The 26733-nt window shown below is 39.8% G+C and overlaps 1 protein-coding gene across 1 annotated transcript in view; it reads left to right on the top strand.

The window, feature by feature from the left end:
• Positions 1–25671, top strand: part of LOC114565849 (sodium channel protein type 4 subunit alpha B-like) — a 47325-nt gene extending 21654 nt beyond the window's left edge. The window contains 20 exon segments of the mRNA XM_028594135.1: positions 686–827; positions 3019–3216; positions 3318–3506; positions 3604–3975; positions 4099–4225; positions 5043–5281; positions 5969–6142; positions 6289–6645; positions 11506–11916; positions 16371–16488; positions 16650–16804; positions 17372–17545; positions 19404–19526; positions 20457–20729; positions 20932–20985; positions 21064–21201; positions 22154–22258; positions 22397–22667; positions 23694–23926; positions 23929–25671. Of these exon segments, the coding sequence (XP_028449936.1) occupies positions 686–827; positions 3019–3216; positions 3318–3506; positions 3604–3975; positions 4099–4225; positions 5043–5281; positions 5969–6142; positions 6289–6645; positions 11506–11916; positions 16371–16488; positions 16650–16804; positions 17372–17545; positions 19404–19526; positions 20457–20729; positions 20932–20985; positions 21064–21201; positions 22154–22258; positions 22397–22667; positions 23694–23926; positions 23929–24927 (4852 nt within the window). The 3' untranslated portion in view covers positions 24928–25671.
• Positions 25672–26733: the final 1062 nt, after the last annotated feature.

The raw sequence follows: 26733 nt of genomic DNA, 5'->3' as shown, positions 1-26733 counted from the left end.
TTGGTGACAGGTTGAGCAGTGCAGCAGAGGGAAGGAACAGCCTGACAGGAAGATGTTGCTGGCCTCACGCAGCCTCCTCTGTCCTCACTGCTGGATATTAGTGAGCATTCCTGCTTAGCTGGCTGGTTGGTGAGATCTACAGATGTTCTCCCAGCAACGCTCTGCCGCCCAGCTGTTTCCCAGCCATTACGAAATTATTCTGCACTCAGATTGACGTGGCAGTCCAGCTTGTTCTCAGCTGCTGGACTTAAATATTTGCCGTAATGCCACTATGCTGACAATGAAGATCAGAGATGGAGGCATGAAGCTGAAATTTTTTTAACTGCAATTTGATATCCATCTGGCTCAACGTAATCCCTTTTTCTGCAGTACATTTTAGTGCTCCTGCCTGGAACGAATTTGAAGTGCCCTCTTCAGTTGATATAATGGTGTTGCGTGTATGTACTTACTGACTCATCCGCTTCCCTCCCCTGTAGCCCCACAGGGCTATATGTAGATAGTGGAGATGTTTTTAACTATAAAGCAGCCTGCACACTATATCACTATATACTACTACACTATATAATATACTATATATCACTATATCTGCCCCAGCTGCCATTGATTTAATTTTGCACAGCCTTTGTTTAACAGTGTTGTCCCATAATCCCCTGTCTTCTGTCTTTCAACTGTTTGTGCATTACAGGAAATGTCCAGATGGATTTGACTGCCTAAAAGTAGGGAGGAATCCAAACTATGGCTACACCAGTTTTGATACCTTCGGCTGGGCTTTTTTGGCTCTCTTCCGTCTCATGACACAAGACTACTGGGAAAAACTCTTTCACCAGGTCCAATTCTTGAATCTCATTTTCAATCTACCAATGTTCTGTGATGATTTGCTGTGATTTTCAAAATTTTTATAGATTCACAAATATATAGTAGAAAACAACAGTTTTGTTCAATAAAATGTCAAATAATGATGCTTAAAGGAACAGTCAGTTTGTTTACAAGCTATTTTTTTAGACTGGTCATAATTGCCATTGGTTATGATAGTATTTTTTACTTAACTGGTTAGTTTGGGATAGATATGGGTGACACAGTGACTCAAAATAACTTCACAATGTAGTCCAAGGTCAAGCCACATTAGCAGTCAGACAGGATATAAACAATATGTTTACCATCAAAACCACTTACTATAAGTGTAAACAAGAGGTTAAAGTTGCAGTAATATTAAAAAAAATAAAATAAATAAAAAAATATTTTTTATATTAAAGGATACTTCCGGCGCAAAATGAACCTAGGGGTTATTAACTGATGTGTACCTACTCTGTTGCTCTCTGGGATATGTTTTCATGCTAATCGAATGAGTTTGGAGCTTTGACGAGGCTACTGCAGACCGCTGGTTAGCTTACAATGCTAGTATTTGGGGCATGGGGACACTCAAATTAAAACGTTAGCATAATGAGGGTCCCTAAATGTGAACTGAAGCATTGACAACATTGTAAGTAAGATAGTTTATTAAAAAGATAGATTATAAAGACAGTCGTGTTCATGTTTACTTGCGGGAGCCATCTTGGAAACCAGTCATGACTAGTCGAAAAACGAGCGCCGTGCAAATAAGTCTGAGATTCCCATACTGTCTATGGAGATTCCCCTTTGCACGGCGTTCGACTAGTCTGGTTTCCAAGATGGCTCCTGCAAGTAAACATGAACGCGACTGTCTTTATAATCTATCTTTTTAATAAACTATCTGTACACTTACAATGTTGTCAATGCTTCGATTCACATTTAGGGACTCTAATTATGCTAACGTTAACGTGTGGTGATATTTCGAGCTTTTTTAGTGGTATTAAATAACAATTTAATTTGAGTGTCCCCATGCCCCAAATATTAGCATTGTAAGCTAACCAGCAGTCCATGGTAGCCTCATCAAAGCTCCAAACTCATTCGATTAGCATGAAAACATGTCCCAGAGAGCGACAGAGTAGGTACACATCAGTTAATAACCCCTAGGTTCGTTTTGCGCCAGAATTGTCCTTTAACAGTGGGTCAATGTTTAATTAATATGTGTAATGTGAAAGGGGACGCACATAGTTACAAACCTACTGAGAATTATTATCTGACTCTGCAGTTCCCTTCAGCTTTACAGAGGGTTTTAATTTTGTTATCCTTAACTTTATTGTTTGGTTCACTCATACCTCTCTCATCAATCATATTTGCAACATGCAAGCAGTTGTTTTGTTATGATTTACCTACCTACTTACCACTAAGTGCCCAGCACCAAACAGCAGAAAGACAAAGTTAGCAACTAGCTAATGAAAATAGAAGAGCAGTTAGCAGCTAAAGAGACAGATATTTACTGAAGACCATAACAAAGCTAAAAGGTACATACTGGACTTACATTTATCAGGTTGCCTGGAAACACAACTTAATAAGGTGATAATATGTCAGTGCTTTGTTTATAGTTTGCTCCACTGACCCCCAAGTGGCCTAAAAATCAATGAATGCATCTTTAAATGGTTGATTAGGGAGATATGATGAAGACCCTGTGTCGTAGCACAACTTTACAATGTAGTGCATAGGGGCGAGCAACACAAGCATCAGTACAGGATATGACCAACTCTCAAGCTTACCCATATAAGGTATTATTGGCTACTATACTTGTAAACAAATAGGAGTGGTTATTACCCAGACTGAGCTGTTAATTAATAAATTGTTAATTATATTTAACAATGCAATGAGCTAGAGCAAGAGCTATAATGGCTATTTTAGGTACTGTCACTTTAATTTTTAGACCAAATAAGGGATTAAGATCAAAAGGATAAAACTAAGATTTGTTTATCTCTAATTATCAGAATGTTTGCTGCTTTCAATCTTGGACTACTTTGTAAGTCCACAAATCTCAGCAATAATATAATTGAGTAAAAAGCTTTAAAACGTCTATAAGCATACAATATGCCAAAACTAGAAAAACTTGTCTCAGGTTTTAAAAAGACCAGTGTGAATTTGATTGTACTGACTTCATGTCTTCTCCCTCAGACGCTGCGCTCAGCAGGGAAGACCTACATGGTTTTCTTTGTGCTGGTAATCTTCCTGGGCTCCTTCTACCTGGTCAACCTCATCCTGGCTGTAGTGGCCATGGCCTATGAGGAGCAGAATCAGGCAACCATCGCTGAGGCCTGGCAAAAGGAGAGAGAGTTTCAGCTGGCTATGGAGCACCTTCGCAGAGAGCAAAGAGTAGGTGCAAGGCGAACCATCAGCAAAGATTTTCATATTTATTTGTGTGCTTATTTGGTGCAAAATAATCTCCTATAACACAACTTCTTTTCTGTGTGAAGTTGGCAGCAAAAAGACAACAAGCACAGGATACAGACTCAGTGTTGTCCCCAGAGTTGTCTCCATTCTGTCTGAAGACAGGCGGCATATGTCGAAACAACAGCAGAAGAAGAAGATCTCACAGGACATTGTCAGAGGAAACAGCAGAGGAAGCTGCTGAAGAGAAGTTTGACCCAGTGGATGAGGAAATGGTACATCACCCAACAATCACACTCTAAACCTTTCTCCCAGTCTTTGATGTTCTTATAATAAGCCATAGGAGCTAATGTATCCTTTGTGTTTCCGTAGCCATCTCTGTCTCCCCTTCCGGTCCACCCTCTGCTGGCCACGCTGTCCTCTCACCCCCTTAGCACTAGGAGAGGAAGCCAAGTGAGCATCTTCAGCTCTTTCCGGCCGCGCAACAACTCGGAGGCTGACTTTGGGGACGACGAGTACAGCATTCATGGGGACGCCTTCAGGAGTCGCGCCAGTTCAACAGCAACGCCCTGGAAGACAAGGGCAGGCAGTGTGCGGAGCCATTGCTCCCAAGTCTTCACCCCCAGCCTTAACATCAATGGCAGGCTCAACATCTCCATAGATCAGAACGGAGTCACCACACTGGGCCTACATTCTCCCAGCTCCATGCCTGCTCACAGCATGGAAAGGGTCAGGGAAGACACAGTGAGTGATAGAAGCCTGTGTGTAATTAGAAAATCCTGCAAGAGTTAAAAAGATCTTATGTAATTAACAGCTGAAATGAGAGGAAAGCCTTGTATTTATGAGTGGTTTTCTGTCTACCATAAGACCACCAGTGCAGAGGACACAGTTCCCAGACTTCTCCTCCAGCCTTCCCCGATAGTGGCTGAGCCTCCTCCAGTGCAAAGGAAAAGAGGGCTGAGCTCTATCAGCTTCCTCAGCGATGCCATGGGTGGTGAGTCCTTGAATATTAAAGAAATACTTGGACCTATTGAGAAATATGCTTATTTGCAATGTTGCTGAGAGATAGATGAGAAGGTTGATAATGTTCTTTGTCTGTACGATTCATATCAAGCTCTAACCAGCAGCTGGTTAGCTTAGCTTAGCACAAAGACTGGAAACAGGGGGAAACAGCAAGATTGGCTCTGTTTAAAGGCAACAAAATCAACCTCTTAAACTAACTAATTAACATGTTGAATCCTGTTTGTTTAAGAATCTAAAGTGTAAAATCTAAACATTTTACGAGGGGTTATGTGCCAGAATATTTATTGGCATGGTGCAATAACTTCCTGGAGTCACCATAAACCTATAATTGTAAAACTACAACTTGTCATTTTTGCACATCAGTTGTTAATTTTTTTTTTTTTACTGTTTTTGCACAAATTTAAACAAACAAGATTTAACTTGTTATTTAGTGAACTTGAGGTGGTGGACTAACTCCGGTCAATTTGTCAATGCCTAATGGTCATGCACTGACAGGAGCGAACACGCAAACTTGAAAACTTCACACAGAAAGACCCTGCCTGGCCCGGTGATTGAACTCAACACCGCCTACTTGCTGTGAGGTGACAGTGCAACCACTGGGCCGTGTGTCCAGAGTGGTATCAATCTTCTTAACTAACTCTCAGCCAGAAAGCGAAAAGCACATTATCCCTCTAAAGATTGCTCTTATCCTATGAGACCTATTACAGATTGAAGACAGCATTGGTTTACTTTTCAAGGGGGGATTTAAGGCCTGCATATAAATAGTTCACCGTGATGTCTCTTTGCAGAGCTCGAGGTGTCGAGACAAAAGTGTCATCCCTGCTGGTACACATTTGCCAAGAAGTACCTGATATGGGACTCCTGCCCTTGGTGGCTGAAGATTAAGGAGTGGGTGAAGTTCATGGTGATGGATCCTTTCCTGGATCTGGGTATCACAATATGCATTGTGCTCAACACCCTCTTCATGGCCCTGGAGCACTACCCCATGACTGATGAGTTCAACACGATGCTTTCAGTGGGCAATCTGGTAAGGGGCTTTTAATGATAGAGGTTGGCAGGTTTCCAGCATTTGACACACTTTCTTCTAAGTGCTGTTGGGTTAGCAGTGGAGAGGACTAAAAGCTTCACTGAGAAAAAAGTAAAGAGGAAAGACAAAATCATTCATTCAGATAATGTATTTAAGTGTTGTTGTTTTTTTATAGCCAGTGCTGTGCAGGACCTAAGGTTAAATAGGCATGTTGATCCTTTGTCAAATGTTCTGCTTGGGACTATTTGCAATTATCTTTGGTAAGAGGGAGTATTTTTAGCAGGAGGTGGGACCGATTCCCTTATTTGTATTTTGCAAACTCCCCCTCACTTTGACCTTTACCTGTTTTCTATACGATTAAGAGTTTTTATTGTTCATTTTCAGCCGTTAAACAAAACAGATATTCAACCAAGAAATTGAAGAGCCAGCAATACAAAACACAGAATATCATAACAGGAATACAGATTATTTTTTTTTAACTCAAACGTATTTTGAGGGGAACTGCAGAGTCGGGTGGTTATTACCTGTTGGACAAGCGACACCTTTTTACTTTACTCAGTCCATTTGTCTGATTAGGGGCAGTGTTATGTAAAGAAATAAAGTGATGCATATTTCACTTGAATAGGATATTTTGTTACTTTTTCTACCTCTTACTGTATTTATGTCCCTCTGTGTCTGTATCTCTAGGTTTTCACAGGGATCTTTACAGCTGAGATGGTCCTGAAGCTGATTGCCATGGATCCCTACTACTACTTCCAACAGGGCTGGAATATCTTTGACGGCATCATTGTTTGCCTCAGTCTGATGGAGTTAGGTCTTTCAAATGTAGAGGGGCTGTCTGTCCTGAGATCTTTTAGACTGGTAACAAAAATCTTAAACTTTCACTCATGTACTTTTTTTTGGCAAAGGATTAAATACTGAACTCTCTAGAGCATCTTATCAAACATTCTGTTTCTTGTAAAGATGCAGCATCATTTTTTTTTTTTTAACTTTGTTCTCTTCATCAGTTACGAGTCTTCAAGCTGGCAAAATCCTGGCCCACTCTCAACACTCTCATCAAGATCATCGGAAACTCCGTAGGCGCCCTGGGAAACCTGACGCTGGTGTTGGCCATCATCGTCTTCATCTTCGCTGTGGTGGGCATGCAACTGTTTGGCAAGAACTACCAGGACTGTGTGTGTAAGATCTCCATCGACTGCCAGCTGCCTCGCTGGCACATGAAGGACTTCTTCCACTCCTTCCTGATCGTGTTCCGGGTGTTGTGCGGCGAATGGATCGAGACCATGTGGGATTGTATGGAAGTGGCCGGGCAGCCCCTCTGTATCCTGGTGTTCATGTTGGTCATGGTCATAGGGAACTTGGTGGTGAGTGTTAAATTGGACATTTTTATATCTTTTAAAATGTCTTTCAACAAATCTTATCACCAAAACAAGCATTGAATTGTGAAGATGTATCGGTATTATGTAAATTATCTCAATCTACAAAATAAATCTTCACAAAAGTCAATCTCTTCTTACACTAACAAGTATTGACTGTGTAGCCAAAACCTGCTATTCCACTGTGTCATAGACCTCCAATATTGTCAAAAAACGATAATTACAGTTACATCAGTGAGCTACACCGTTGCACTGGGTGATATGTTCTTTCATTAGGATGAACATGGGCACTGTACTTTATTTTGAGTTAATACAAAAAAAAAAGATATTCACTAGTACCCAGAATCTGCAGATGAAAATTGTCCCCCCAACTTGCCCTTTGGCATTATTTTTCAACGTGTATATTACATACGTGAGTATTTAGGTTTAGGTTTAGGCAACACAACTACTTGGTTAGGTTTGGGAAAAGATCGTGCTTTGCATATAAATTAATGTGTTATGTAACTTATGTACGTGACGTTAGCTTATGTAGGTTATGTACATAATGTTAGTTGAAAAAAAAGTCAACATTGTCGCTCTTTATACTACATAATCTCACAACACCCTGCGATCGAGTAGTTGAAAGCCCTCAGCATCTCATACAGATGCTGAGGGCCACTGACCAAGCTGCTTAATTTAATGAGTAGGAAGTGAGAATAGGTTGCCTCAAAGAAATGTACCGTTTACTCCTGCTAAAGTAACGTTTGCTAATAACCACAGTGCCCTGCTGTTTGAAAAGATGACTTTGTATTATTATTGTTTACTTTTTTTTTGAAGTGAAAGTTTGTATTTGTGACTAATTTACATTTTGAGGTTGAACCAGTGAGGCTTGGGTCTGAGAGCCAAAGACAAGCTGATGATGTCGGAAAGTATTGTATGACACACAAACACATTGTTGGTTTTGGTCTTTTTATTGGATTTGTGGACAATAACAAAAATACAGAATATCACCAGCCTTTAACAGTATATAATAACAGGAAGCCTGCTTAGAGAAATTCAATTGCACGTCAATGCAACTATAATCCAAATGATGATGTCATGAGTAATCAGGGATTATGTTGCACAAATGAAGGGTTTGGTGATTCCATATTATGAGGATGGGACATCCTCGAACAGTTGCTGGTGCCTCGTTGTGATATATTTAGCAAACGGATCGGATATCTGTGTAGCCAGAATGGTTTGTGCGTTTTTCCTTCAGTGCTTGAACGCATGCTCATCACTGAGAAAGCAATTGTGTCACAGTGTCGTGCTAACTGTCTTGCTGATTAGCATTAGCAGGCTGCAAAACAGATCATGTCTGGACGACATATAAACCCTCTGTTTTCCCTCCTAAGTAAGATATTTATTAACTGCACATGCTGCCGTGCAAACTGTAGCCTCAACAGACACTCTACGCTTGCAGCGGGTTTACCGCAGCCTCATGTCCAACAGGACTAAATGTTTTATCCACTGCTAATGAACTAAGCCTTATGGGAGAAATTGTGACCTAAGTACTATACAAATGATCAGCCAAGGCCAGGGTGTTCTTGCTGTCGTTCCAGCCTTTGCAGCAGGTCTTGAGTTTCACACAGGATGAAAAACAGTGTGTACATCATTGCATGCAGCTGCTTCTGTAAAAGTAGTTCATCTTTATGCGAGCTCTGTTTGTACACAACTGCTGTCACTCTGTGCCATAATAAGGGGATATGTATATTTGTTGGTCCACCCATATGGAGATTTGTTGTCCAGCTGTGTCCTGTAAGCTATGTTAATGAGAACAGATCCAAAAATTCCCGGAAGCGCAGGCGGCCAGCAGTTGCAGCATTTATTTAGGGTCAGTGTAGTTTTACTTCATTGTGTTGTCAATTTAGTGCTGATTTTTGAAATATATAAAATCACACATTGTAGTGTTTTTAGTCTGTTTCTGTAGGGTTTTTCCTAATGCATTTTCAGGATTTCTTTTTGTTCTAGGGTACGTTTAGACTCCTGGCCTGACCCTAAAAAAGCTACCTTATGTATTATGTAAGTCCAAACAAAAAAGAAATGTGCTACCAGCTTGTGGATTTTCCATTTCATGCTAAGCACATATTAGAATAATATTATACACTGAAATATGAGCATCATCTGCACCACAATCAATTCAGTTCTGTCGCATAACTATTTTAAAACCCTGTCAGGCTTTTTTTTTAAATGGAGCAAGGCCACCTGTTCCCAGCATGCCCTCTGTTCCCTCTACCATTAAATGCTAGTTTGTTCCTCATTTAATCCTATGTTCTGAAATGTATCTGTCTGTCAGAAATGTTTTAAAACATTTTTGGTTTACCCTGGTTTGTTACCTTTTCAGCCTGTTTTTATTTACTTCTTATACCTTTTATTTTTTTGCACTTCAGTCAATCTATCAACTTCATTTGTCACATGAAAAATCATACAAGGTACAATTTCAGTGACATGTATCCAGTCTTAAGATCCTAGTGGCCTGAGACTAGAAGCTTCTCTTAAGCCTCTCAGTGCTGGCCTGGTTTATCCGATACCTTCTTCCTGATCTTCAATGATTCATTTAGCCTTTTGTGTGTTCAGCCGAACAAACAGCGATGTTCGATGCTGTTTCCGTACCAGGCAGAGATGTTCCCAGTCAGGACGCTCTCTATGATGCAGGAGCAGAAATTGCTCAGGATGTTAAAGGTCCCATGGCATGAATTTCACTTTATGAGGTTTTTTAATATTAATATGCATTCCCCCAGCCTGTCTATGGTCCCCCAGTGTCTAGAAATGGCGATAGGTGTAAACCGAGCCCTGGGTATCCTGCTCTGTCTTTGAGAAAATGAAAGCTCAGATGGGCCGATCTGGAATCTTCTCCTTATGAGGTCATAAGGAGCAAGGTTACCTCCCCTTTCTCTGCTTTGCCTGCCCAGAGAATTTGGCCCACCCATGAGAGAGAGACATCATGGCTTTCAAACCAGCAAAGTGGCAGTTGGTCAAGGCCACACCCCCTCCCTCCACCTTGCCCCCCCCTCCACCTTGCCCCCCCCCTTCCTCTTCAATAGCTACAGACACAGAATTGACACATACTAAGGAAAACTTATTGTGGGACTGGCTCTAGTAGCTGTAATTCTGCACCAAGGCTGAATTTCTGGAAAGAGACTTTTGAAACATTTCAAAAGTGTTCAAATTCTTAAAATATTAGTTAAATAACTGACAGATAATGACTGTATGGTTTGTAGCTGCTGAGATAGTGGGCCAATCGCATTAGGTCGAAGAATGATTAAAGGCCCTGACACACCAACCCTATTATCGGCCGTTGGACAGTCTGGCGAGGTCCGTGACTCAAGTCTGTTCGATGTGTTCTGTGCCATCGTCAGTCGGAGGAGCCTTCTGCCTTCATTTGGGCCAATTTGACTTGTTAAATCGGCCAGTGGGCAGTCGGACTCAACGACCAATCTGATTGGTGGAGTGCTAACCCGGAAATGACGAGCGGGATGAGCGTGAGTAACGCCACTCAAAATCTGACGAAAATCTTTTAAACTGACCTTTGTCGATCTGAAATGAAACACGTTTTGGTGAGCTATTTTTGGAAAATACGAGATCGTATTCCGAACGAGCCACCATTATGGTCTGACTTTGAAATTCGGGAGAAGCCAGACCCACGTGACGCGTTCGTCCAATCAGCTGCCGGTTTTAATTTTTTGGGCGATAATACAGATTAGCTCCACCTGCTGTTATGGAGACATATTACATCTCGCAAATGTGCAGAACATATGCTCAAGTCGACGTCACTTCGATGTGTTCTGAGGCACTTTTTTGACCAACTCGGTTGGCCGTCGGGTTGGTGTGTCAGAGCCTTTAGATGATTGGATGTGAGCAAAATCATACAAATACTCATTTATTTCTAAATCTTGGTACAAAAATCGTCTGACTGGAGAAGTTTTGATACTACTTGGTACTGAGTTATTTTGGCCGATAACTTAAAGGTATCAAGTACTCATACCCAATCCAGCACCATTATATCATCTTTAGCCTGGTGGTTTCACACCAGTTTACACCTTCTGCTGCTATTAAACACTTAATGTAGCTTTAAATGACCTTCCAGTAGCACTGACAAAAGATGAAAACGGCTTAAAGAGCACAGCAGTTTCTCTTCTTTTACAATTGCTGGATAAAGACACCTTTAGTGACCCTGTTGTTAGTGCAAAGACCAGATCACAACAGTGCTTCTTATTGAGTTGAATGGACGATAACCTCCACTGCACATGAATTGTGGGAAAGCTGTTTATCCAAGAGATTATCCAGTATGCTTAGGGGCAAGAAGGTCGGAGGGCATTCATCACTAATCTTCTGCTCATTCTCCCCATTTCTGAATGGCTCAGTGGCTAAAGATGATCCTTACCAACTGTGCACATCACACATGCACACACTCACACACACACATGCTACTGTGCAGAGATGGGCTTGATGCTGCTGCTCTCTAAGCTAGTAGACAAATTACTTGGGAGTTGGATGCTTGGAAACTGGAGTTCAGTGTGTCTGAAAGCAGCTGAAGCCATATGTGCCTGAGCATATCTGAGTAGAATATCCTCCTGAATTTACAATGCAGGATTTCCCATTGTTGACAAAATATGTGGAAGGTCATGTCATGCACTAGGTGCACTTATCCTTTAGCTTACAGGCTAACCTTTGCTCTGATTAGTAAAGAAAGATAAATGTTGACATAAGCATAATGTAAATACAGCATTTTTTTTGCCATATTGATGCTAAATGTCTACAGAATTATAGCAATGTTCTGATATTTCTCCAAAGCAAATGTAATGTAACATAACATATGTCTGTCAACAGGTGTTGAATCTTTTTCTGGCCCTGCTGCTCAGCTCCTTCAGCTCCGACAACCTCTCTGCTCCAGACGAAGACGGCGATTTGAACAACATCCAGATCGCCATCGGCCGTATCCAGTCCGGTGTCTCCTGGCTTTCCACGTGCATCGCCGACCTCTTCAACCGCAGCTTGAAGCGTCAAAATCAGAAGGCTAAAGAAGCCGGTCAGGCAATCAAGCTGGTTGGAAATCATGTGGAAAGCAATGGTGGAATTTGTGGACGCTATGGAGAAAAGTACATCACACCAGAGGAGGACAGCTACATGACAAACCCAAACTTGACTGTCATTGTTCCCATCGCACCTGGAGAGTCAGATGTGGAGTTTCTCGAGGAGGAGGAGATTTCTGAGTCATCAGAGGATGAAGACAACAAACCGGTAAGCTTTTCACCTCGAGATATATGTGTTAACACTGGACCTGAACCTTCATAGTTTACTGTTGTAGTAGTCTATTATCTACCAAAATAGTTTGTGTCAAACAATAGTAGGAAACCCCTGCTACTGCTGTTACATCACTGCTTTGGGTGAAGCCAGAAGCAACATAGTCAGTTTCATACCAAAATTAAACATGTCAAAAAAAGTAGAATCCAGGTTATTTCCACTTCTGTGTTGTATCCTCCTTCTTGTGTTTGACGTAGGTTTCTGTGGATATGAGACTCTGCATTAACCTTACGTTACCGTATCCAGGTTGTTTTCATGCTTTCTGCCTGGAAACGTCAGCATCCCATACTGGCAACAAACTGAAAAAGGCAATGAATTTCAAATATATTTTAGCAAATGTAAAAAAAAAGCTAACAGACTTACATGTACATCTCTCATTTTGTTAGAAATAATGAAGGCATTATGGCTAATGGTTTTTTAGTTTTTTAAACTTTTACAAAAAATTGAAAAAACCTACATACAAGATGGATATACAGCATCTGACATTGTTACATGAAGTTTTAAGTAATTAAGTAATAAAAGAAAGACAGAGGCTATATGGCTAATGCTTTTTTGGGCATGTAATTTCCTAATAACTTTCTAGGAAGTTTCCTGAAAATAATTAGTGATTTGATAGTAATCATAGGGGGAAATAGGCTTTTCCTTGTTGGAACAGCTTCAAGTAAATATTTATTCATTATTCATTTAATATTGTGAAGTTTATTCTTCATATACAGTATATTTAATTGAATGCTTGCCTGCAGACATATTTCACATTTTTGCCTGTTCAACTGCCTTACTGTGGACTGACTCCCTGGTTTGGTTAGAAATTAATTAGACTTAACTAACTGGAAGTGTACTAAACAAACTAACTAAACACTTTCTCTACTTTTCTAATTAGTAACACATTACACAGTACTTTTCAAGAATGTTTTGGGAAACTATGGAAATAAAGTATGAAATGATATTATGTGACTTGTATGAGTGGCTGATGAGTGGACTCTGAGTTTTGACAACCAAATCGTAACTACGGTAGATTTTTAAAGCGCCCATATTATGCTTATTTTCAGGTTCATAATTGTATTTTAAGGTTGTACCAGAATAGGTTTACATGGTTTAATTTTCAAAAAAAACATATTTTTGTTGTACTGCACAGCTCTCTCTCACTGCTGCAGATCCTCTTTTCACCTGGTCTCTGTTTTAACTACAGAGTGAGACCTCTTTTCTTCTTCTTCTTCTGTACTATCTTTGATTGCACTCGCACATGCGCAGTAGCTCGGATGTAGATCATGTCAGCTAGCTCCATAGACAGTAAAAGAAAGGCTGTTTCTGTAACTCCGGTCAGTTACAAAGCAGGATTAGCCGGGAGACTTCTTCTAAACGGGGCGCACATGTAAGTAGTTTTTTTTTGTAGATTATGGTGAACTTGTGTGTGTTGTAGCAGTGCTTTGCTATTGAGAACGAGATAGCATGCCAGCACGCTAACACTAGCATGCTAACGCTAGCATGCTAACAGTTGCGGTTAACAGCATGGATGGATTTTTTTCAAAGTTTGTATGCGTGTGGAAGCACTAGAGACAAAAAATCACTTTACAAACTTGGGAAAAAAAACATTCATGCTGTTTTGAGTGAGATACGGGTTTCTGAATGTAACCTGCCTTCAGTCTCCGGGCGAGCTGTTCAAAATCTGCAGGGCTTTCTACGTCAGTAGCCGAGACGAGGTGGCTAACCGTAGCATGCTGGCTAGCTCGTTCTCAATGGCAAAACACTGCTACAACACACACTAGTTCACCATAATCTACAAAAGAACTACTTACAAGTCCATGTTCTGCAGGTATTCCACACAAAGTTGGCAGTGCGCCCTTGTTTAGAAGAAGTCTCCCGGCTAATCCTGCCTTGTAGCCTACTGACTGAAGTTGTAGAAACAAACAGCTATCTGATGTGATCCTTACCTAGCTAATGCACATGTGCTCCTTTTGAAAATTAAACCATGTACAATTAATTATGAACCTGAAATGAGCATAATATGGGCACTTTAAAGCTTTACTTTTATGCAAATGCACAGTGTTTTTATTCTTGTTGTTAAGCTTCATTAACATTGTTGTCATACATTTTACATTGTAAGACGACCTGAAAGTAAAAAAATAAAATGGTAGGAGGACATGATTTTAGTGGCCAGTTGTTTACTCTGTTCTTTATCCAAGATGTTGCTGGAAAATGTTCTAGAAAGTTCTTTCAAAGGATTAATCAATTCAGCTCGGTCTTTGACTCTTAGTTTTAAGTGAAATAACCATTCTAATTAGTTTCCAAACCATTGTTGATGCTCATGTCATTCAGAAGTATAAGAGCACAATCAGGGGGGCCTAGGCTGTAGCATATGTGGTAGTTAGCTGTGGAGGAAGGTTGCCGGACAATTTCTTTGCTGGCTGCAGTAAGTCTTGTCATCACTGTGAGGTTACACTTCGGTTTTTGTATGGATACATTATGTTCATTAGTGAGCTTTGAAGGTGCTGGTGATTTTGTTACCTTTTTGGCAGAGCCAGCAAACTGTTTCCCCCTGTTTCTAATCTTTGCGCTAAGCTAAGCTAACCAGCTACTAGTGTTAGCTACATTTTTTTAAGTATAGGCTTGGAAGGGGTACCAATCCTCTCATCTAACTAACAGCAAGACAGTGAATAAGAGAATGAGTAATATAGTTTGATTGGATCCAATAGATTCAAGTCAAGACAAAATTGTTGATGCTTATCATTGGCTGGTGTGCAGGCAAACACCATGGATAAATACAGTTTAAAAATAGTTTTATGAATATTGGTTACTTGAGTAAAGTTAGAATAATTAAGTTGCAGTATGTATTACATCATACGCAATCATTTAGTAAGATTACTCCCTTTACTCTCTCTCTAACTTGAATTAATTGAGCAAACCTCTCTCTCTCTTTCTCTCTCTCTCTCTGTCTGTCTCTCTCTTTCTCTCTCTCTCTCTCTCTCTCTCTCTCTCTCTCTCTCTCTCTTTCTCTCTCTCTTCATCAAGCTCCCTGATTCAACCTCTTGCCTCAATCCTTCCTCTAGATTCCTCTATGTCTCAATGTCCTGTGGGTCAGGGGTTTGTTGAGGTGGAGGGTGTGTTGGTCCTGTCCTCTAGGGCAGGCAGACAGCAGCAGGCCAGATGTGGAGTCAGCCCTGCAGAGCAGATTAAAGTGACACAGCTGAGCAGAGCAGAGCTGAGTGGGATGCAGTCTGGCGTTCTCTCTTCCTATTTCCCTGCCGTGCTCTGCTCCGCACCAGAATTAGGCATTAGGGAAAAGAGAAATGAAAAAAAAAAACAGTCCTCCATCAGCTTAACTGGGCATCTGCTCAGCCACAAAGACGGATACCTTTTACATGTGTAGAGCTTTGAATGCACACTAAAAATGGCAAGATTGTATGTATCAAGCAGTTAGTTATGAATAAAGTTTTTTTTTAAGTAGATCACTTTAAAGAATGAAAAGAGCAATCCGCCAATGTGTGCATATATTACAACGGCATATGGCAATACTTGTCTTAAAATGTCATTAGTGCACACTCACTTGTCCATGACACTCATGGACACTCTGTCATAAGCCCTCATTCCAACTACAGACATTTTTTACCTTTTAGATTTTATGGACATTTATATTTAAATACATATGCAAATAATAAATATTTTTTATATTATTTTAGTAGATACTATTTTAAATGAGAGCATATTGTGTGCTGAGCCTGTTCTTGTCCTTGTTTGGACATATGTCGTTCCTTGTTTTCTTGTTGTTGTTTTTTTTTTGTGTGGTGCAAGGGTGGCTCTGTGAGAGCACCCTAAATTTCGTTGTACCTTCACAGTTCAATGACAATAAAGGCTATTCTATTCTATCTATTCTATTCTCTCTGTCTTTGAGAACTAATATTGCAATGCTGGTAATCTAGTCTCCAGGTCCTGCGGATGCTCTTTAATGCTGGATTAGACTTCGTACCAGTTTATAGGATTGAAGCCGCACCTCTGTCCTATAAATCGTGTTAAATATGTTGCTGTTACAACACACGAAATCTCATCAAAAATGTATTAAGGCTCAGAAGAGATTGAAAGGCAAGGCAGTACATCTAAGTGAGCAAGCTTTAATGGGATGAATCTATACTGAACAAAGAGCAGAAAAATGCTGCTACACTGCTTTGTTTTGTTTAAAATGTATAGGCCTAATGCACATATGGCCACAACCACAGCCCAACCAGTGATGTCACAGTAGGTGTTTAGCCTTTGACAGCTGATGAAAAACACTCGTCCATCCGTCTATATTCTGTGCTATATACATGTGTATAACAACTCAGTATTGGTTCATACATTGTTTAATGAAAAAATAAGTGAGACATTGACTGGTAACAGTGAGACTTCTCACCACTCAGGAGAGGATTAGCCTATCAGAGGGCAGCACAGTGGATTTGAGGAAGCCTGGAGAAGAAATGGATGACTTGTCAGAGCTGGCTGAAGAGAGCATGGAGCCGGAGGAATGCTTCCCAGAATGTGAGAATTGAGAATTTAGAGTTATAACCATGTGAAACGATTAATATAAAGTACAATCAAAGCTTTTGCAACATTCATTTTACATGTTATATGTTTTTTGTGTAGTGTATTTCCATCATGCAGTGTAATCTGTGCTGATTTGCCTTTGCCTTCCCGCTCAGTGTGCATGAGGCACTGTCAGTGCTGTGAAATCGATACCAGCCGCGGTCTGGGCCAGGCCTGGTGGAGGCTGAGGAAGACCTGCTACCAGATTGTGGAACACAGCTGGTTTGAGACTTTCATTATCTTCATGATCCTGCTCAGCAGTGGGGCTCTGGTACGGCTCTATTTGTTATTTATTTAATTTATCACTATTATCACTATTTATTTTGAAATAAATGTATATCTTTTTTAAAACATGTCATCCCTTTTCAGTCCTGTTTGATTTGTTGTTATTGTTTTTTCATGTACAGTATGTATGAAATCGGTCAAAAAGTTAAAAAGGTAATTACTCGATGTAAATTCAAAACAATAGGCTGCAAGTAATGGAAAACTCCCAGAAGTAAGTATGTGAAGTAGAAGTAGGTGAGGGATTCCTGCTTTATTCACTTCAGTGTCTGATTCCAGTTCTGTTTAATGCCTGATTTCAGTACAATATTACTGAAGCTTAATGGCTGAAGTTTAATGACAACCTTCCCACAGTGGTTGCCAGCAGCATGTTTTCTCAGGGTGGTTGAAAAACTGTAATGCAAAATTTCTGTATCTAAAACAACTGGTTTCCGTATTATAATTGTACCTTCAGAAACAATAAAGTTCATCTGATATTAAATTGTTTTCCATGTTCAGCCAACAGTAGTGGTGTGATGTGGCATTTACTCACACCGCTGTCCCTCTTCTGCTGCAGGCATTTGAAGATATCTACATTGAGAAGAGAAAAGTCGTAAAGGTGGTGTTGGAGTATGCCGACAAGGTCTTCTCCTACATCTTTGTGCTAGAGATGTTCCTCAAGTGGATTGCATACGGCTTCAAGAAATATTTCACCAACTACTGGTGCTGGCTCGACTTTCTTATCGTGGATGTAAGCGAAAATTTTGCCTGTTTTTGTTGCACCACATGAAGGGACGCTGGTAATTAAAAATCACATGTTGAGAATTGAGGTTGAAGTGTAACCCCTCTCATTGTAGCTGAATGTTGCTTGTTCATGTTTGTGGGATTTAAAGCTTGGTGAGTGTCACATTATTTACAGGAAAGCACTTAACAATCCATATATGCTTTACAACAACTGGCCATCTTCATGACTAAAATCGTGCTGCCCCCACCATCAGCTACTCCTATTTAAAACAAACTCCACACTGTTTTACGAGCTGGATCAATTTACACACTAAATAGTTGGTACATTGAACAATTTCACATTTGCTTTTACACCAGGATTTTGTCAGACAAATTAAAAATAAGTGCTCTGTTGGGTAAAATGGATGTGGCTCTGTAGTGGTAATCCAAAGTGCCCGAGGCGTGCAGCCTGAGGCCTGACTTGACTTCCTCTGATTTCACCTGCTGTTACACAGATTTCAACAGACCGCTCTATTGTTAGGGTAAGTTGTAGTTAGCAGGTCCCAGGTGAGTATGGGCTCTGGGATTGGAAACTTGCATCTGCCTCACAAATGCTTCTGTGTTTTTTCACTCGTAAGTGCTTTCTGTTGTGATATCAAAAGCCACCGTCTTGTTTCCAACAAATGCACTTCTTATGAAATGTGCTACAATTTTTAAAACTACTCAACAGTCATTCTTTGAATCCGTTACTTTAGGACCTTGGCTTTTATATCAAAAACAATTGCAGTGCCATTTACTCTAAGGTTTATCTACAGAAGATGTACTTTATACAGCATATTAAACCTATAAAAATGTTGCTAAACAGACATTTTAGTCAATTTAGAAATGCACGAGTTGAGCTCATGTCTAAACTGTTTATGTTTATGTACTGAATGTTATTTGTCATGTCTGTTTGGAAGAAAAGACAAATCCTTTTGATAATTGCAGCTACATACCTTTTGTTTCTCTCTATGAAAACTACCACCTTACTTTCTTTTACAGCTTTTTTGAATTTTTCCGTCTGTACTTTCTTGAAGCCAAAGACTTCTCTTGTCCTGAGAATACATTTTGAGTACCTTCTTTAGATATATTGGACAAACACAAGTGTAAATAGACTTTTATAAAGAAATTCAGACCATTGGGACCTTATAAGTCCTAAATTGTTTTTAATGAATGTATTGGATCAATTGAATGCAAATTGGGAAGCAAATTTGGCAAAGATAGATATAAATTCTTTATAAAACTCCCTCTATTTGATATATATACATATTATATATGCATATATAGCTGAGTATGCATTCATGGACACATTTGTTCATATTGTGCATACTGGTCTGTGTTTTGTCATCAATCATGACATGACTTTTTCTCATTTTTCTCATGCCATTTTCATTCATAGCCGTCATCCACGGGCCATTCAACAGCGGAATACCATTTAGTTTTGTCCATTTTGGATGTAGAATAGAGTGGAAGTCTAAATTTGATAAAAGATGACACAACAAGCAAACCAAATCTAAACCTCAAAAATTAAGTAATTGTGTTCCTAACTGTGGAATGTCCCAAAATACACAGAAACTCTAAAATATGGCTCTTCAAATGTGTTCTACTTGTCTTTTATGGTCTTTTATTATGTTCTTTTCTTCAAAAGTTACATAATTGCTAAGAAAAACTTAATATTTTGATAAGACTATGCATGTGATATTGCTTTATTCAATGCTTTTCACAATGTTTTTGTTCTTAATATTGCTACATTACCCCCAGGTTTAAAGGTTTAAATCTGAACAAGAACATATTTGGACTCATTTAATGATTCTTACAGTACACACGTCTTTCTGTACTCCATATAGGTTTCATTAATAAGCCTGGTAGCAAATTCACTGGGATATTCAGACTTTGCTGCAATCAAGTCCCTGAGGACTCTGCGTGCTTTGAGACCTCTCAGAGCTCTGTCCAGATTTGAGGGCATGCGGGTGAGAAATGTGTTTTCTAAACTAACCTGATATCATATATCCCTTTTACAAAAAAGTTTCTGTTGACTGTATGTATGTTTGTTCATTATTCTGAATGACAACTTGATAATCGCCAAGTTAGAAAAAGATTCCCAATGCATTTGCAATTGATATGAAGTTTAGACCAAGGGACTGTTTGATGATGATTTTAGCCATGCTTGCAGAGTGGCTCTAGGGATGGCAAGGTTAGTCAGTTAATCAGTCAGTTGATTGGTCCACCACTTTTGTCCTGACTGAAATATCTCTATTTTCATATATATATATATATATATATATATATATCCATTGAATAGGATATATATATATATATATATATATATATATATATCCTATTCAATGGATTGTCGTGAAATTTTGTACAAACATTCATGGTGCCAGGAAGATTAATCCTAATGATTCCAATCCCCTGACTTCTCCACTTGCACCGCCATGACATTCGTATTGGTGGTTTTGAGGGAATGGTCTGAACCAAATGTCTTGGTCTTGGCTTGATTGATGAAAAGTTCAAATTGGATACCTAAATTATTAGTCAACTATCAGATCATGAGCTGAAAAAGAACTAGCTTTATAATTAGACTTAATTGCCATGAATTGCTAAAAGAAATCAAAGATGTGGGCAGAGATTCAGAGATCTGAAACCAGACTAATAGACAGCACAAACGGCCAAAACGCAATCGATCGTCTTGACAACGACCCCACAGAGGTTAAATAGTTGGGTTTCCCTACCAGTCAGTCAGAATTGAAGAAGTCATCTCGAACCTTAACCAAGTCCAGTTGCCGTTGACACTCCTTGGATAACTATGACCTGGATGACTGGGAACCTTCACAGATAGACTAATAGAGAACCTCAGTGCTGTGAGACTAACCTGTATCTTACCTGTTGCTCATCAGGTGGTTGTGAACGCTCTTATAGGAGCCATCCCTTCCATTATGAACGTGCTGCTGGTGTGTCTCATCTTCTGGCTCATCTTCAGCATCATGGGGGTCAACCTGTTCGCTGGCAAGTTCGGGAAGTGTGTGAACAGAACAGGCTTCATCCACAGTGTCTCTGTAGTCAACAACAAGTCAGAGTGCCTCTCTATGAATGACACCCAGTTCTACTGGACAAAAGTGAAGGTCAACTTCGACAATGTGGGACTTGGCTACCTTTCCCTTCTGCAAGTGGTGAGTTTTTTTTCTTCTGCTGCACTGTTTAGAAGTTTGTCAAATCTTTTAAACACGCTTTCTGTCGTGAGGAATTAATGTGATCATAATACGTTTGAGCCAAGGCAATTTTTGTAATGTTTTTCTATGGATAAAGTCAATGATTCACAATGCAATGCAGTGCCCAGACAGTAACGTTGTGTATTTCTGTATTGTATGATAGGCTACATTTAAAGGATGGATGGAAATAATGCATGCAGCTGTTGATTCAAGAGGAGTAAGTATGTCTACACCACTGTCTACATCATTAACATGTAACAGTAACTGTCTGACTTATAAAACTATTTGGTTTCAGGTGGAGGAACAACCCATCAGAGAAATCAACCTCTACATGTATCTATACTTTGTCATCTTCATTATATTCGGCTCCTTCTTCACCCTCAATCTCTTCATCGGTGTCATTATTGACAATTTCAATCAGCAGAAAAGGAAGATGAGTATTGGCAACACTGACGTTAGGCCTGGATCACTTGGTATTTGCAAGTCATTCTGTCCCTGTACAAGATAGATGCAACTTAGCATCTCAGTCATAAAGAATAACATAGTCATATGTTTCAAATTTTGGTAACACTTCACTTGAAGGTATTGACATAATCATGACATGACACTGTCATAACTATGACATGAGACTGTCATGAATGTGTCATAAACGTTCTAAACAAGTCATAAACGTTCATGACTTCTGTCATTAAGTGTCATTCGGTTTTTGTCATGACAAGTTGACATTGTTTGGGTTGTCTTGATTATGACAACTTGACATTAATCAAAGTGACATTACCAGGAGTTGTCTTGGTCATGACAAGTTGACATTAAATTTGTTTGGGATGTCTTTGTAATGACAACTTGACATAATGTCATCCTGTTTAATGTCAAGTTGTCTTAATAAGGACACTCCAAAGAAATTTAATGTCAGGTTGTCATGACAAATACATCTCCTGGTAAGGTCATCCTGGTTAATGTCAAGTTGTCATTACAAAGACATCCAAAACACATTTAATGTCAACTTGTCATGACCAAGACAACTTCTGGTAATGTCACTTTGATTAATGTCAAGTTGTCATAATCAAGACAACCCAAACAATGTCAATTTGTCATGACAAAAACCGAATGACACTTAATGACAGAAGTCATAAATGTTTATGACTTCTTTATAACGTTTATGACACGTTCATGATAGTGTCATGTCACGATTATGTTGATACCTTCAAGTAAAGTGTTACCCAAATTTCAAATGTTTTACATATGTCATTCCCCAAGCAAAACCAAATATGACGAATACATGCAAATACTAACTGACCTAGTTTAGAAGGAAATAGCTTGTTTTTGCCACATTCTGTTTTTCAGCATTTTTCTGTAAAAATAATGGTAGGTGTTTTTGCCTATACTTAGGAGGGCAGGATATCTTCATGACAGAAGAACAGAAGAAGTACTATAATGCTATGAAGAAGTTAGGATCTAAAAAGCCTCAAAAGCCAATACCAAGGCCTGCGGTAAAATAATATTTTTTAACACATTTTTCAGACATTTACATTTTATGTTGTATTGATAACCCCCAATCCTGCATATCGTCCTGCCTGCTAACATTCTTTATAATAGTAATAATAGCCATTTGTATTTCCCAATCCTAGAATATTCTCCAAGCCTTCTTTTTCGATCTCGTGTCCAAGCAAGCCTTTGACATCATGATCATGATGCTCATCATCGTCAACATGGTGACCATGATGGTGGAAACCGATGAGCAGTCAGAGCGCAAGGAGTCCATCCTCAACAAGATCAACCTGGTCTTCATCGTGATCTTCACCACTGAATGCCTGATCAAGATCTTTGCCCTCCGTTGTTATTTCTTCACAGTTGCATGGAACATCTTTGATTTTGTGGTGATAATTCTCTCTATTGTGGGTAAGTAGAGACACAAAACAAGAGATACACCATTAACTATTGCCTCTGCCAAGGGCTTTATATTTTTCAGTAACATTGGTTTATCTGTTGTCTATAAGCAGAATATCTTTTTAACACATTTTATTTTTATTTTTGTTATTTTCTCTTGGACTACTGTACATCCTTCAATGAAAGATTTCTGGCAGATGTATCCATATCCAGGTGCAGAAAAAAATCTCTAAACATTTCTAATATTCAAATAACAGATACAGAGGATTGTGCAGCCTTGACAAAGGCTTTGTAGTTAATTATTTGTTTTTGTCCTTCGTTCCTTTGATGTTCATTTCTGTATTATCGACTGTTACTTTATATCATAAAAGATACACTTCTGGGTGCAGTTCAACAAATCACAATATGTATGAAAGTATTAAAGCTGCATAAACTGATTTGATTGGCCACTTGGAGGCAGTGGAACGAGTTGTAAATACAACATAGCTTGTCAGCGTGTAAAGTTGTATGGCAAACATGTTAGCAAACCGTTGCCTATTTACGCATCCAGTAGTCATGGAGCAACATTAGCATTTATTTGTTGTTGTGTTTTTAGCCACCTGATGAATAAGTCCAGTATTCACTCTACTTTTAACTCTCAACCAACTCCCGAAGAAAATATCTGACCCTTTAATGCTCCACTACGTTCACCAGCTAGAAGCTAACTTTGTCTGACATTTGATGCTGGACAGTAGCAGGAGGTAGCATACAGTGGGTTTATTAAAGCATTGGAAATGAAATTTGCTTCCTGCTGTGGCTGGAAACGAGGTTGGTTAAAGCAGTGAAAGTGAACCAAAACAGTAAAGTTGTGGGCCGTAGAGCTGAGGGGAACTGCAGGGTCAGGTGAACGTTTTGTGTGGGTTTGTCGCTACGAGCGAACCCTTTCACATTACACAGAGTTATTTGATCCATTGTTAATGTAAACATTTTGATTAGTGCAGCTCTAAGTAAGTGCATTATTTTGCAATGAGATACTCTTGTCTTTCTCTCTCATTCCAGGGATTGTTCTTGCAGACATCATCGAGAAGTACTTTGTATCTCCGACCCTGTTTCGAGTCATCAGACTGGCAAGGATAGGACGCGTACTTCGACTTATACGTGCAGCCAAAGGAATAAGGACTCTATTGTTTGCCTTAATGATGTCCATGCCAGCACTGTTCAACATTGGCCTCCTGCTTTTCCTCGTCATGTTCATCTATGCTATCTTCGGTATGGCAAACTTTGCCTACGTGAAAAAAAACAAGATGGGCTTGACGACATGTTTAACTTTGAAACATTTGGGAATAGTATGATCTGCCTTTTTCAGATCAGTACCTCGGCAGGTTGGGACAACCTCCTGAGTCCTATAATGGCCAGCTCCCCAGAGGAGTGCGACCTTCACTTTGTTAATACTGGCACTAATACCCGGGGAAACTGTGGCAGCCCCTCAATGGGCATAGCTTTCTTTGTCAGTTACATAATCATTTCTTTCCTCATTGTGGTAAATATGTATATAGCTATCATTCTGGAGAACTTCAGCGTTGCCACAGAGGAGAGTACAGAGCCACTCAGTGAGGATGACTTTGAAATGTTTTATGAGGTCTGGGAGAAGTTTGATTCTGAGGCGACACAGTTCATTGAGTTTTCCATGCTGTCAATCTTCGCTGACAATTTGTCAGAGCCGCTGCGCATAGCCAAGCCCAACAGGATCAAGCTGATCTCCATGGACCTTCCCATGGTAAGCGGGGATAGGATCCACTGTCTGGACATCCTATTTGCCTTCACAAAGCGGGTCCTGGGGGAGTCGGGTGAGATGGATGCCCTCAAACAGCAAATGGAAGAGAAGTTCATGATGACCAACCCCTCCAAGATTTCCCACGAGCCCATCACTTCCACACTGCGCCGCAAACTGGAAGAGGTGTCCGCGATCATCATCCAGAGGTGTTACAGGAGGCATCTGGTGCGCCGGCAGATGAAACAGGCATCCTACCTCTACAGACAAATAAACTACGAGACTGTAGTGGATGTTGAGAATGCTCCAGAAACTGAGGGGCTGATAGCCTCCATGATGCAGCACTATGGACTTGTCGCGGTGGAGATTGCCCAGACAACAGAGGACACTCTACTGTCCTCACCACCATCTTATGACAGCGTGACGAGGGCAGCCAGTGACCTCTCTGATGTTGTCGGATCAATATCCAGAGACTCTGAATTCGGAGAGCCTGGTGAAAACTATGAGGAAACTTTCCTTTGAGACTCAGTTGTGTGGGTTAGGGTTAGTGGGGTTTTGTCTGTTTTGTTTACAGCAGAGAATATAGCTCAAAATAACTCATGGTCAAAGAGATAAAACTTTATATGAATTAGTAGATGCCGAGGAAATATGCAATATTTTAAGTAACTCAGCTGTTTAAATTGAACAATCAAAGTTAATGTTGCAGTCCTGACCTCCATGAGAGGAAGTTAAACTTGTAATCGCTCACACCATCTTAAAAATATACATTTGGCAGATTGAAAAAAATTAAACAGATCTATATTAAACATGAATGTCATGCACCTACATTCACTCAAAACACCACATGATCTGCAGATTTTTTTCAAATATCAGTAAACACCAGTAGCAAACCATGACTCTTAACCCTTGGCCCTCTGACCCCCCTTCCCTTGTTGGCAAAAAAAGCAAACTACCAGCCTAGCTTATTGTGTCCTCTCTTATAGTACTGCAAACATTATGTATGACAATTCCAGCTCTGAAACAAAAATGAAGACGCTAGTCCAGCCTTAACAAAGCAACGAGCAAACAGTGCGGAGAGAAAGAGTATTATCACCGAAACAAAAAACAGCTGATTTCTAAAGCAAAGAGCAAATCCTCCTTACAAATAACTTCTCTGGCCTAGAGAGCCCTGACGGTTCCCCACTGGTAAACACTGAACCTTAAAGGTGTTGTAGGTAGGATTGGGAAGATCCAGGACTTAGCCAAAAAATTTGAACATCAACAACTTCTCAGTCCCTATCCCCTTTCCGCTAAAGCCCAAAATGGTCTCCTAAGCCCCTCCCCCCATAAAGGAGAATGAATGCGTGTGCATGAGCAGTGATTGACACACAGTTGGTTTTTTTTTGACAAAAACAATGTTCAGCTGTTTTGATACTGATATAAATTCCACTAAAAGTGCTCACAGTATTGACCCACCAACATGCTGTAGTCATGCAGCTTATAAACCAACAGACCAGCTCGCTAAAAGCAGATTGAGAATATCGAACAACACAATTCCTACCAAACATTACCTAGTGAGCTACTACACTTTAGCTAGCATGCTATATTGCTAACAAATGTTGACATGAGGAGCGATTTTGAATTCATGACTGCAGCTGCTATGAAGCTCTTATTCAGGTGTTACTAATACAATTTTAACCAAAGCTAACATTTGCTAATAACATTTTCAATTTAAAATTTAACATTTAAAATGTATAGAAAAACATAATTAATTGTAAGCCAGAATTATGAATTGATAATAATGTCTAATGTCGGGGGATTTATTTGTTTATTTATGAGTTGTGTAATCAATTAAATTATTGCTTTGATATGCACTTTGGTTAAGTGAAGGTGCTTTAACTGATAGAGATGTGGCCCCTGGTTAAGGTAGCATCAAGTGAATTTGGGTAATGACACAGATACATTAAGAAAAGCACAATTTCTTTCACCCATCCATCCGTCTTCGTCCACTTATCTGGGGTCGGGTGGCGGGGGCAGCAGCTCCAGCAGGGGACCCCAAACTTCCCTTTCCCGAGTCACATTAGCCAGCTCTGACTGGGGTATCCCGAGGCGTTCCCAGGCCAGGGTGGAGATATAATCCCTCCATCTAGTCCTGGGTCTTCCCTGTTATCTCATTATTCACAATATAATATGAAGAAATTTACTGAAATGGTTCTTATGTGAAAAACTACAATTGTAATAAATTTGTCAAACATAGCACATTGCACATTTGACTTGTATCGTTGCATTGATTACAAAGAAGAGCTGTGTGTACTAATAATCCCTGAATTATGTGCCTGATTTTGATTG

Source organism: Perca flavescens, chromosome 12, assembly GCF_004354835.1.
Source record: "Perca flavescens isolate YP-PL-M2 chromosome 12, PFLA_1.0, whole genome shotgun sequence".
NCBI classification, from domain to species: domain Eukaryota; kingdom Metazoa; phylum Chordata; class Actinopteri; order Perciformes; family Percidae; genus Perca; species Perca flavescens.
The sequence above is the reverse complement of the archived record's forward strand: the minus strand, read 5'-3'. Positions and strand labels throughout refer to the sequence as shown.